This window comes from Capsicum annuum, unplaced genomic scaffold, assembly GCF_002878395.1.
Source record: "Capsicum annuum cultivar UCD-10X-F1 unplaced genomic scaffold, UCD10Xv1.1 ctg4061, whole genome shotgun sequence".
Classification (NCBI taxonomy): domain Eukaryota; kingdom Viridiplantae; phylum Streptophyta; class Magnoliopsida; order Solanales; family Solanaceae; genus Capsicum; species Capsicum annuum.
In genome coordinates this window covers 346,577-361,450 of record NW_025847926.1, presented here as the reverse complement: position 1 = coordinate 361,450, position 14,874 = coordinate 346,577, and the positions used below count along the sequence as shown (strand labels likewise).

The window sequence follows — 14,874 nt, the reverse complement described above, 5'->3', positions numbered from 1 at the left end:
AGCGAAGGTAAACTCATGAAATGAACGATTATGCCCTCAAATATGCAACACTTTTACAAATTGTTGACACTTAATCCTATGACTACACCAACTTGTCATCTAACTACTTTGCTTCCAATCAACTATGCTATAAGAAATTAAATCATTCACCAATATATCCACCATAAGTGTTTTTAGGTGGCATTGAAACAAGGGTAGTAGTTACTAATTACTAAGCCAAAGAGATCTTTTTTTTTCCGAATATTCCAAAAACTAAACTTTTTTCCTAATAACAAACTGTTTATGATGCTTGATAACAGAGACCCTTTTCATTCTACTCCCATTGGGTTTTGTAAAAAAGAACTGACAAGCTTGCTTAGAGCAATATATGCTTCTCATAAGATAACGAAGAACCTTTTCAATTGTTGAGTATCACTTAAAAATGCTCCCAACATCCAGTCCTTACAGACAATTAACCTACTTTTACCTCCTAGTGGCACCAATAAATATTTAAAATCCAGGTCAAAACAAAGCAATCAACTGTAGAAGCAATAAGAGGTAGTTTATGACCAATGGAATACCCAACAGGCATCTCTAAGACTTTTTAAGGCCAGAGAGAATTATTTATTTAAAAAACAAGAAATATCTTAACACTGTGGAAGGTGCTTTGATTGGTAGAAAGAGGAACAATACCATCCATGGCAATTAAAGAAGACTTCATAGAATTACATTATTGTAACATTCAGGTTATCTAAATATATAACTAAGCGTCTCTTGTGGCATTGAAAGATCATAGTTTTCATGGTCTAAAGAAAAAAGAAGTGTAAAGCTAACTCTCATACCAATAAGGAGAGGTGCTTAAGTAGACTGTTATAGCTAGCTACTACCTTCTTCTGAAGAAGCTCTGATGGCATTTATATTAGCTGTCCCATTGATTTTATACATGTAAGAGTTAGAGCCGAACCCACCAACGCAAGAAATCTGCAAAGATGTTTGTCATTGCATAAGAGAGAAAATAACCATTGCTCATAACTTCCCATATAAATAACATAAGAAGAAGGTGTTAACATAGTGGCTGTTCAGAAAGACTTCAGGAGAATCATATTAAATTGGAACAGTAAATTTAACTAGAAATAGCATACACAGATATCTCAGAACCTAAGACAAGGAAAGACATACTTTATCAGTAAGTCCATTCAATAGAAGCTGAGGATGAAAGATATAAGATAAGGCTATCCACCAGCACATGTAAATTTAACTGTTTCTGAATATTGTGAAGCTGTATGAAGTAATGCCCCTATTCATTTTCAAACCACTAGGGATCCTACTTAGTTTCCTTCATTCACATAGAAAAATTTTCTCAGTTTTGAGGGTAATAAGATAGTCATGGAATCTCCTAGAATACTGCAGAGTATGAATGGTTGCCTGATTTCAAGTATCAATCTATGTGTAAGCAGTTAAAACTTATTCGCCGAGCTAGCCATATACAAAGTAAAAAAATCAAAAGGTAAAGATTCTACAAAATCTAATTCTCTACGAAGTCCATCCATTCTTCTATCCAACTAGGGAATTTATGGGTGAGCCAAAAGAAAATAAGAGACTAGAGACTACTCCTTAATTTTATGGGTGCGCCAAAAGAAAATAAGAGACCAGAGCCTATTCCTTACTTGAGAAAAACTCGAATCTACCCCCTCAAAAGCTCTCCTATTTCTCTCATTCCAAATAACCAACATCAACGCAAGAGGGACCAAAATCCATGCCTTACACCTTCTCGTCCTATTTCCACTTCTCCAACAAACCATTAGAACTTCCACAGATTTTGGCATAACCCAAGAAACTCTGAAACCTTCGAAGCATATCCCACCATAATCTCATGGTAAAGGCACAATGTATGAGAAGATGATCCACATCTTCCCATCTCCTTACACATATAGCTTCTTCTCATCTCCTTACACATGTAACACCAGTTGACACAAACAACCATATGCTTTCTAATTTTTTCCGCTGTCAAAATCACCCCTCTAGTTGCTAGTCAAGAGAAACAACACCTTCCTCGACACCTACACTATCCAAATTGCATCACATGGAAACACAACCTCCTCCCTAAGAAGTGTGGGGGATTGAACATTAGAGGGTGGAGAAACTGGATATGACATCTGTTGGAAAACTGATGTGGCATCTAACTGAGAACAAAACCTCTCTTTGGGTCAAATGGGTACCAGAAGAAAATCCATTCCCCGAAAGAGGACAAGAGGTTTTGGTTCATCCAAAAAAGCAAAAAGAAAGAGGACATGAAGGTTTGGTTTCATCCCAAAAAACAAGAAGAGAAGAGGACATGAAAGTTTGGTATGAGCATTGGACAAATACCCTAACACCTGTAGGGAAATATTCTATCACGAGGTTACTCTGCCATTATTTGGACTCAAAGGGAGCTGGAGATTGCTAACTTATTTGGAGTGCAGTAACTGAACCTAAGCATTTATAGTATGACTGGCTGTTCAGGGCAGGCTGCTTACCAAGGAGAGACTACTAAATGCTGCTTATTTGATACTCGGGCAGTGCAATTGAATCAGCACTTGTTTGTGGATTGCACTTGGACTAACCTGGCCGGGATCCGGGATCCCCTTATGCAATGAGCTGGAATTCAGGTACAAGCCGGAGAGGTGCAACAAGTTCTAAGCAGAATCAAAAGGACGCGTTGTAAGCAATTCAACGAGGTGATAGCTGAAATCTGGGGGGATAATCTATCATACATGGACAACTAGGAATTGGAAATTGTTTAAAGGAGTAAATGTACATATTGAGGTGGTAGTTACAGGAAGAGAAATTTAGAGAAGATAGCTTTACCTAAACTGTCTAAGAGATGTAGAAGTTTTTTGCAGCATCTACCGTGTAACTAGTGACTGGTCAACGAGGTGATAGCTGAAATCTGGGGGAATAATCTATCATACATGGACAGCTAGGAATTAGAAATTGTTTAGAGGAGTAAATGTACATATTGAGGTGGTAGTTACAGAGTAAGACAAATTTATAGAGGATAGATTTACTTAAACTGTCTAAGAGATGTAGAAGTTTTTTGCAGCATCTATCGTGTAACTAGTGACTCTTCTGAAGCCTAAGTTTCATAATACCTTCCTAGAAGGTGGTTGTAGAGTGAGGTGCTCTTCAGGTGTTGTCTTTTTGTTGTTACCAATGGTAATATTCATAGTTTTTACCAAGAAAGAGAGTGGAGCTGAGGACTTAACTCACACCAATAGTTCACCTGCATTATTGATTCAATTGTTCTACCACTCTGGTTAATAACTAGCATCAGAGACAAATGCGCTCTCTCTCTCGTTTTTCTTATTTAGCCATCCACAGAATCTGGATACGTTCCAGGTCGGGTACTATATGTAACACTCCCTAGCAAGAAGTTCTTATTCCCAGGGCTGGAACTCGAGACCTTGTGGAGGGATCGCAACAATCCCAGATTCTCTCACTCTGGTACAAGCAATCTGACTAATTGACTACTTGCATACTGTACCTAACTTCCTTGACCCCTATAAAACAAAGATAAACCAGATTGTCCTTGCATAACACGGAGAACTGACTGTTCCTACGATTACCATGCACATAACTCAGGAGAAGTTTCTGTACAAAGAGAATCCATCAGCAACAGCCAACGGAATCATATCAGCATCAATGATCCAAAAAGTATTTATCAATTTTTACCACAGATTAGCATCTTTTGCCACAAAAACGATTCTTCAGAAAATACCGCATATTAAAAAGGCATCTTGTGAAAAATTAAAACAATTATTTTTAAAAAAGAAAACGGACAATCCTTGAGCACGGCAGCCAACAACTCTCTTGGAAGGATTACCGACTAAACTAAGGAGGAAAATCTTGCCATCAATCACCGTAACTTCCAAATTACACCCCCTCAAAAAGGAGGAGACATACAGAACCAACAAGAGATGGCCAACAGCATGCTTCAGTGTGCTTTAACCAAGCTACTATTCCAGGTAGCAATTATAATAAAAATTCAGGTCTAGAGGCAGTACATACAACAGAAGTTACTCCCTTAAGTGCGTCCTTCCATGAATCAGTTGAAAGTAGGTTTCCTGTCAGGAAGAGAAAATGCTTAGAAGGCCCATCAGCGTCAAACAAAAAGAGAGTGAAAAGTAAGTGGCACGATGAGAAATAGCAAACCTTGATGCCAAGTCACACTGTTAGCCCAAGAATCTTGTATGGACGACCTTCCAGTTCTATAAAAAGACAAAAAACTAATATGAACACCACGATTGGCAACCTAACAAAACTGAAAACTAGAGCAAGGTCGTGACGTAGAGAGGCCTCAGAATGCGACAGATGAGACGCTTAGGGGGCATTTGGCCATGAGTTTTACTTTTTCCTGGAGTTGAACTCTCGAAAACACGTTTGACCAATTCCGGAAATCCCACGAATTTGAAAAATACCGAAAAGTTGTGATTACTTTTTTCACTCCAAACTACTAACAAAAACAACTCTAATTTTTATTCATGGCCAAACACAACTCCAATTACAAATATCATTTTCTGAGTGTAGACACAGGAGATACACACTGAAGATTGTACACGCAACCAACTTCAAAGAGCTTTCAGAGAAACTCTCTTGCAACCCAAGCAAATTGGACCAGGATTCACTTTATTCTGAATTTCATTTAAGCTTTTCTTACTATCCTACTTAACAGTCGACTACACTCCCCACCCACCCCGGGCACTTTCAAGCTGGAGCTAAATAAAATCTGCAAAAACTAGAAGCACCCAACAAGACAGTTCCTAGAGAAATGCTCATGCTCCAGTACATCAGACATATATAACTTACTGACAATGGAAGTTAAGTGAAATACCTGCTAATACTAGCAACTGTAAGACCACGATCCAGGGCTTCTTTGCAAATATGTGACCCGACAAATCCATTTCCCCCGAGCACAAGTAACTGAAGTGAAAGTTTAAATAGACCTCAAATGAGTCGGTGCAAGCAGCAACATATTAACAGTGATATAGTCTCTTAAAACTTTAAAGAATTAACACCTTCTCTGTTGGGGGTGGAGGCATATTTACTGTTTCTGCTTCCTCAACTTTAAAGGGCTCATCTGTTTTATTGGATTCCGTTGACAAAAACCGTACATTTCTGGATGATGCAATACTCCTGTTTAAAAGATTGTAAATCAGACAAACTAGAAGACATCTCTCAATGATTGAAATTATACCTCAATTTTAAAACCAAAAAGGTTAAATGGTTTTGCCAGAAGAATTGGGCAATAAAAGCATAAATGAGAAGACAAGTCAACTTAACAGTTGTACAGTCCTAAGTATAGATAATTTACAGATATCTAACCAAGAAAAGCATCATGACCAGCAAAAATATCAACACAGAAATTCAATTGACTAATATGGAGGTTACCTCAGAATTCTATGATCTTACGCTTTTCATGATTGAAATTCCATGATCATTCCGCTCATATGGACCAGAAGACGTTTTAGGCTTATTTATCATAAAAAACTTGAATCCCATTTTCGAACACACCTTTAATATTGTGGTATTTTTCTTTATTGTTAACAGTGTTGTGGCATCTTGCAGCAAAAATGTCTCTTCAGCGACGATTTAACAAATTATTGGATTCTTTTTTCTTTGAAGTTCAAAACCAGGGTGTTAAGCACCAATAAGAGAGACTATAGGGGAATCTGTGAGGAAACAAGGATAATAGAACAATAAATGTTATTTATTTACCAGAAAATCCAAATAGTGCTTGAGTCGCGCAGTGCACTGTTCTAAACAACTATGTCAGTAGTGTGAAAGTTCCCCAGTTCCTTAGGATTAAACAAACTTCTCTATTGGAGGGAGTGGAAACAACAAAATTTTTATAACAAAACCAGCAAGTTGTGAGAGAGAATAGCGATGTGAGAATGATAGTTAGGCTAATTCTTATTCGAATGATGAAATGATATGAGGTATTTATAAGTATAGGAACTGACTTTTCCGAGAACCAGGACACTCGTCACTAGCTATGACACACATCACATTTTGGTTCATCTTTAGGACACTTGTCATGAATAGTCACCAAGCATCAAGAACCTCCCATTTTGGCCAATTAAACCTGGAGAATTGTCCAACTTAGGACAAGTACCACTAATCTTTCCAAGTAGTTGATAGTCTTTGGACACTTATCCAAGACATTTGAATGAAGATACTTTTGAAATATCTAATATTGTCAACAATCCCTCACATAACAATAGCATTTAGGATTCAAATAATAGGACTTGTTGGATTTGTATGGTCCAAATGCAATCACTTTGGTGTCATTTGGACTATGAACCAAACTTAGACCAATAAAATGTCTTACAAAATTATTAGTGAAATATAACATCCCTATGGATCAGGGAATGCCATTTTATGCCAGAAATCTTATCAGTCACATTGTAACCCCCACAATTTTGTTGTTTTTGACGCAGTTTTACCCTAATAAGCCATGTGTATGCCTGGTTATCCATGAGAGCCCCAGACACTTGGGGCAAGATCTCATAGGTACAACCCTGCTCCACTCTCATTAGGTGAATTTGTCAAGCATCTATTGCAGCTAAAAAAAACATACACCATTGTTAAGGAATATGCATTCGTTATAACTCATCCTCTGCGTTAATAGCAATCAAGCACTCATCCTTAGTGTTTTAGTGTCCATATCGGCTTATTTTACCTAAATGAACCTATTTCATATAATCTCCAATCACATAGATTCGTTTACCATCTCTGTGGACATTGTGTTGGTTTTAACCTCTCTTTTCATAGTTGGTTGTAACCTTATTTCTTTTTAGGTTTACAGAACAAATTTTCATCTCATAGGTTTAGTCAGGGAATCAGACAAATTTACTTCCGACTTCACATTAGATGAAAATTATTTAAACTCTTAAAGCTTTAACGACAACGTGGCTCAACTTCAAGTGTGCACTTCTGTTTTCATAAGATTTGCTCTTGGCAATAGCAAATGCCTCTAGACAATTACAATGTATAAACAAAAGCAACAAATAATTGATGAAAGGAATAGACAACAACAACAACATACACAGTATATTCCCTCCAAGTAGGGTCTAGGGAGGGTAAGTGTACGCAGTCCATACCACTACCTCCGAAATGAGATAGAGAGGTTGTTTCCGAGAGACCCCCGGCTCAAACTAAAACAATGCTCAAAATAAAACAATCTAGACAAGGAATAATAAAAGGACAAAATCAATACATCCAATAATATCATATACAAGATACACCAAGTCGTACACTAAAAGAAACAACATCCTAAACTCATACTAACCTTCTACCCTAATCCGCCTCCTCCACAACTTCCTATCTTGGGTCATGTCCTCAGTAAGATGGAGTTGCTCCATATCCTGTCTAATCACCTCCCTCTTATATTTCTTCGGTCTACCTCTACTCACTTGAACCCATCCCCAGCCAACCTCTCACACCTCCGCATTGGGACATTCATGCCTCTCCTCATCAGATGACCAAACCATCTCAACCTCGCTTCCCTCATCTTGTCTTCCACTGATGTCACTCCCACCTTATTTCGAATTACCTCATTTCAAATCCTATCTTTCCTGTGTACCCACACATCCATCGAAGCATTCTCATCCCTGCCACCTTCAGCTTCTGGATGTGGGCATGCGTCTGGATGTGGGCATTCTTAACAGACCAACACTCCATCTCATACAGCAAAGCCGGTCTAACCACTACTCTATAGAACTTGCCTTTAAGTCTAGGGGTACCTTTTAGTCACATAAGATTTTGGAGGCGAGCCTCAATTTCATCCACCCAACCCCAATCCGATATGTGACATCTTCATCAATCTCTCAATTCCTAAATCATAGACCCTAGATACTTAAAAATATACCGCTTATTGATAAAATGAGTATCAAGCTTAACAACCACATCCGACTCCTGTGAGACACCTTGCTGAACTTACACTCCAAATATTTCGTCTTGGACCTACTCAATCTAAACCCTTTAGACTCGAGGGTTTGACTCCAAACCTCCAATCTATCATTAACTCCACTATGAGTCTCATCAATCAACACCACATCATCTGCAAAAAGCAAACAGTAAGTTACCTCACCTTGAATTTTTGCGTCAAAACATCCATCACCAAAGCAAAAAGAAACAGACTAAGCGTCGATCCTTGGTGCAACCCCATCAAGACGGGAAAGTGCTCCGAGTCCCTTCCCCCGGTCCTAACTCGAGTCTTGATGAAAGGAATATGAGCCAAGAAATTTCTTAGTTAAATGGCCTCAGAACCAGCCAATTCCATATGAACAAACTATTCAGATTTCGTAGTCGATCTATAAATAATTGTTTGCTTAGCTGATTTTCGCAGTATTGTATCACCATCAAGGGTGAAAGCATAACCACTAGCAAATTGAGTCAAAGATCTTTGCATCCCTGTAGCTTTCCAAAATAGAAGAAAATCCGCCATACATAACATAATTCATCGTACCTCTCAAATATTTCATTAATCTAACTATGCAAGCCAATGGTCCCGAATACTCCTACTTGGTATATGCTCACATTTTATAAAATTCAGTAAATGTTTTTAAGACTTCTAATAATCTGAGTATATTTAAATTGAGCAACCGCATCACCAATTTTTTCAATTGATAGTTAGCATCATAAGGAATGATGAGACATGTCACATCAAAATATTCAAACTTCTTAAGTCTCTCCAAATAATAATCTTGTAACAACACTACACAATCTTTGTGCTTTATAATTTTGAATCCCAATATCATGCTTACTTGAGCCATATTTGTTGTACTTAAATTAGCAGACAAAAATTATTTGGTCCTCCCGCAATAGCTAAACTTGTAGCAAATATAAGTATGTCATCAGCATACAATTACATCATCACATAAACTCCACTTATCGCTTTAGTGTAAAACATTAATCTACCTCAACCGACGAAAAGTCATCTTACAATAAGATTGATCAAATTTCTCATGTCACTATTTAGGAGTTTGTCTAAGGCTATTAACAACTTTATTTTCTTATCCAGGAAGGGCATCTCCCTCGGGTTGCGTCATATATCTCTTTTAAATCACCATATAGAAAAGTTGTTTTGACATCCATTTGATGAATAAAAAACTCACAAATTGAGAATAAGCCAATTAAAACTCGAATAGAGGAAATTCTAGTTGTTGGAACAATGTATCAGAGTAAAAATATTTTGTTTTGGAAAAATCTTTTTGCTACTAATTGAACTATATTTCTCTAAAAGAGCCACCAAGATTAAATTTCCTTTTGAAAATCCATTTATAACCAATAAATCTTGCACCAAGAGATAAACTAGTCAAAAAAACATTTTACTTTTCATGATAGCATCAATTTCAACTTTAATCAAAAAACAACCTCTCTACTTTTGAGATAGAGGTAAGGTCTGTGCATGGTGTATCCTCCCCTATCCCACTTTATAGAACTACACGGTGTCTGTTGTTGTTGCATTACCTCTTTGAATCTCTACCATCGGAAGAAAAATAAAGCTTCAAAATAAGTAGATGGTTCATTATCAACGAGAAAAGTTCTAAAATCATTTCTACAAGGAAAATATTTTCTACGTTTTTTTCTCTTTCTCAGATCCTCATTTAGTGGTAATTCTATTATTTGTTTTGATAGGTGCATGAGAAAATAAATTTTATTAAACAATAGAAAACAAACAACAACAACAACAACAACATACCCAGTATATTCCTACAAAAAGGGGTCTGTGGAGGGTGAGTGTACGGAGTCTGTACCAATACCTCAAAGTTGAGGTACAAAGGTTGTTTCCAATAGACCCACGACTCAAGACACAAAACAATTCATAAAAGACATAATATAGTAACAATAGGTATTAGCACAACAAATAATAACAGAAACAAGACTACCACAAAATAATACTCCAATCAATCTATCCAAAACAACAAACATTATTAGAACTCCACAAACAAGACGTTACAAGCAGAGCACTATGACCATTAGCATAGATACCAAAACAAAGCGGCACCTACCAGAACAAGGACGCACTCCTTTCTACTATCCTTCTACCCTAATTCACATCCTCCACAGTTTCCTATTTAGGGTCATGTACTCGGTAAGCTATGAAAAACTATGTTTAAGAAATATATAATTTTTTGTTTCAATTATAGTATTATAATCAAGCACGTCACTCTTTAAAACAAGAAATCAATATGCAACATAATGTTCAACATGTCCAATAAGCATGCAACTAGATGTATTAGAACCTATTTTACTATTTTTTTCAATTAAGGCAAAAGAACTTTAGCAAGTTAGCCCCCACACTTCCAAATATTTCAAGTTAGGTTTATAGCCTTTCTACCGTTCATAAGGTGTTTCTAGTTCTTTTATGAGTAATCATATTTCGTAAGTGGCATGCAAAATTGCAAGTAATATAGTTTCGACCATTGTCAGATGCATTTGAAATAACTAATAGAGTCAGGTGTACAAGGGAGTTACTTCATCATCAACTCCTTTTTCACAAAAATCATTCAAATATAAAAGTCATCTCCTTGATTGGATCCAATTTTCTTGATTGTTCTACTAAGTTGATTTTCAACCTTAATTTTATGAAAAATAAAAGCATAATCTTTTTTCTAAGTAAACAAAACTTACTATATCTGGAAAAATCATCTACAAAAGTCACATTATTTTGTTAGTCTGCTCGAAATCACCTAAGTCGATGGGAATCGAGGATAATAATCAATACCTCTACTATTTACAAAAGAATGTATTTTTAGTAATTTCAACTTCAACATATATTCCACATTGCCAATACTATTTTGAGTTCAAACCATAAATCAAACCAAGTGACTATGTTTTCTTTATATGAGACATTAACATGTCCTACTCTAGCATGCCATAACATCAAAAACATATAATGATATAAGTAGAAGTGGATATTTTCTCATCGTTAACATCAAAAACATTAATCTTTTTTCTAATTAAATAAAACTTACTATATTTGAAAAAATCATCCACAAAAGTCACATTATTTTGTTATAGTCTGCTCGAAATCGCCTGAGTCGATGGGAATCGAGGAAAATAATCAATACCTCTACTATTTACAAAAGAATGTATTTTCACTAATTTCAACTTCAACATATATTCCACATTGTCAATACTATTCGAGTCCAAACCATAAATCAAACCAAGTGACTGTGTTTTCTTTATATATGAGACATTAACATATCCTACTCTAGCATGCCATAACATCAAAAACATATAATGATATAAGTAGAAGTATATATTTTCTCATTGATAACATCAAAAACATTAATGCACCCAAGAGGGTGGCTTAGTGGTTCAATGAAGTTGGGTTGAGTACTATGAGGTCTTGGGTTCAATTCCAAACAGAGACAAATACTAGGTGATTTCTTCCCATCTTTTCTAGCCTTGGTTGAAAGAGTTACTTGATATCTATTGTTGGTGGGAGGTGATAAGTGTCCCGTGGAATTAGTTGAGGTGTACGCACGTTAACCCGGACACCACGATTATCAATAAGAAACATAAAAAACATTAAGCACAAATAATTCATGGCTATAATATCCTTCGCCCACAAAAGTATTATTTTTGGTTAACACGGCTTTATCATCTTCAACAGAATTCTATGTGCCAACTTTTCCTATTAATTCCACATAATCCAGCTTGGTTCGGATATCAAGACCACGTAATTAATCACTCAATTTCTAGTGTTTTACCATATGTGAATTTGAGAATAACTTATTTTTCCCAAGAGCTTGAGTTATTATCCTCGACTCACCAAGATAAACTAGTTTTCTTCCTCAACATGAAAGCAAGACATGACTTTCTTGTTTGCAAAAATGTACCAAGTAAAATTACAGTCTATTACTCAATCTCTCATACTCAAAAATGGGATGTTCTTGACACTTGTCGCTATTTCAGACAATATCCTAAAAGTACACCAAAATATGAAACGTGTCATGGTTCGTGAATAGTGTCCTAACATGTCTTGTCATCTCCAAAGAAAAGTGAACCCATCTCCTACATCTAAAAATAAAACTATCATGATTTCATCATTTGAATATCACGAACTAGCCTAACCACACTCCAGCTACTCAATTTCACTAGCTGTTGGTTTTGCCATCTAAATTTCACTGCCCCTGCTCTCACTAATAAAGAATTGCTTGTTTAATACTAGAAAAATTTCACACTGTTGAAATAGTTTCTTTGGAAACTACCTTGCACAAAGCCCTTTTTGTATTAACATTTACTAGCATTTTATTTTCCCCTTCTCTCTCCAAGTGTAGCTACTAAATGCTCGCGCAATATATACTACTTTTTTCATTCAACTTGCTAGCTATTTACTCATACACTAATCTTCCTTCCATCTTTGCCCTTATAATTTGAGGAGTTTAAGTTTTGTGCACCGTCAGTGAACAAAAAATTCTACACTATCGCGTAAACTTGACATGCTATAGCAGATCAAATTTACATGATAGTGTAGATAGCGTGTCCACTAACATTGCACAAAACTTAAAATCTAATTTGAGATTTAAACCTCTTTTCAGTCAATACATCCCTTAAACTCATTTAACAAAAAATTCACAATTTCTCACAACATACATAAACAATTAACAATGCAGAAAACTTAACATCCGAAAATCTTGTGAAATACTCTCTCCCTAATAAATAAATTTTTGAATCTTGTGATCTTAAATTAAAGCTACACGTCAAATGTACCAAAACAACTTCTAATTTTATGGTCTTAAAGATACTATGTCGAAAATTACAACTAAAAAATTGCAAAAAAAAAAAAAAAAAAAAGTCAAAACAAATTGAAATGGCGTGTATGAAATTAGGGGGGAGAAGGCTTACGAGAATCGGGAGAGAGAAAATCGAGCTTGGATTAAACGTGACATGATCCGTTGCGTTTTCACCTATCGAATGAAAATGTTGAAAAGCTGCAAAATTGAATATTAGAAAACTCTGGATTTTCTGTATACTGATGTTGCTGCTGTGTTTGCTATATATAATAGTATATATGTGTAATTTTAAAAATTTAATCAAAGCGTTGCTTGCAGAGAGAGATTTACGTGGAGGGTTTATGTAGGGGCACGCAGGTGGACACATGTGGCTTAATATGCGCCCACGATCAAACCGCAACTTTTCTGTTTTGAGCCCAAAATTATTCTTTCATTTTACATTTTACATTTTTTTTTTCATCGGGTTCGATCTCCTCATTGTTCAATTAATCTAAATTTGTATCGAATAACAAAACTATACAACTTTAACTTATTATACTACTTGCGAAATGCAAAGCACGGGCCCAACAATATAAAGTCTGATAATAGAAATAATTTTTAAAAAATATAATATTAATTTCTTTCTAATATAATTTAAATTTGAAATTTGAAAAATATCAAAAATCTTATCCTCACTTCTTTCACTGTTAGTATATTTTTCTTTTTCAAATTCTAAGGTAATTTGTGTGATAGTTATAAAAATGACTTTTAAATTATATTCATGATATTTAAGTAAAGTACATTCAAAGAATTTTATTATTTGTATAAGTTATATAACAAAATATAAGTTCAACTTCAAAATTTTCAAATAAAATTAAAATATATTTGTAATAGTATGTCATAACTCGTATATGTGATCTAATTTATCTCATTATCTGGTTATATATTTTGAAATATTATTCTTTTAGATTAAATTTAATTATATATTTTGAATATATAAGTCAAAAATGAATAATTTTGCTATTTTTTTAAAAGATAAAGCTATGAATCATATTTTAAAAAACACATTCAAATTTTAACTCTGACTCCATCTTGTAAAAAAATTTATAAAGTGAAAAAAAATTTTAATTTTACTATCTAATTTCATTAAAAAGAAAGAAAGAAATTATGAAGGAATAAAAAGTAAGAAAAATACGTAAAACATTTAAATTAATTGATGTTGTGGCCCCAAATGTGAGTCCTACTGATGGCAGCAACTTTCAATAAAATACCCAAAAAAAAATAGTATAAGCGTTGAGGATCAAACTCAAGACCCTCAACATGAAACTTGTGACTTCAACCATCAAGCCAAATGCCTCCTTTACCTCCTAGGCTCACAGTTAAAGTAGACATGTTGACGGTTTGTTGTGTGTTATTCCCTTTTATTAGAGAGTAATTTACATAATTATTATTTTTACACATTATTTATAAAAATTCAACTAATTGTGTATTTTTATTAAATACATTGGGAGCTAATATATATTTCGACAGATTCAAAATCAAAAGAATGTATCGAAAGTTAATTATGTATAGTTACAAAAAAAAAAATGTATCTTCATTTAATGTATTATGTATTTCGACAGATCCAAAATCAAGAAAAAAATATTATAAGCTAATTTTATATCTTTACAAAAGAAAAAAATGTATTTTCGTTGAATATATTAGGAGCTAATTATGTATCTCGACAGACCCAAATTAAAATTATTGTAATTATGTAATATATCAAAATTTTCAGTAATTAAACTCTAAACTGTCAGAATTTATGTTATATTTTTAAAGAAGTAATACATACACGTGTCTTTTAACTTATCTTAATATGCATATATGTTTTCTAATTTTGTTGTGCGTAAGTAGATATTTAAACTATTATAAAATTGTAAAGGTAGACACAAGCTTCCTACATGATAAATCACGTGAGATGCATACATTCTGCATATCAAATCGCATGAGATTTGTCACGTAAGAAGTATGCATCTACTTGCTCAACTTTGTAATAGTTTAATTGTCTACTTGTATACACATAAATTTTGAGGATATGTGGGTCAACTGAGGTCAAGTTAAAAATGCAAATTTAAGTATTTTTATCAAAAAT

The 14,874-nt window shown here is 34.7% G+C and overlaps 1 protein-coding gene across 1 annotated transcript; it reads right to left on the bottom strand.

The window, feature by feature from the left end:
- Positions 1 to 866: 866 nt before the first annotated feature.
- LOC107848858 (uncharacterized protein At1g32220, chloroplastic) lies at positions 867 to 13,128 on the bottom strand (the record flags this gene model as incomplete). Its single annotated transcript, XM_016693592.2, is given in 6 exon segments — positions 867 to 960; positions 4,027 to 4,082; positions 4,171 to 4,226; positions 4,850 to 4,938; positions 5,034 to 5,151; positions 12,877 to 13,128. Coding segments are annotated over 6 exon segments (457 nt in total), but the record flags the coding sequence as incomplete, so codon positions are not given.
- Positions 13,129 to 14,874: the final 1,746 nt, after the last annotated feature.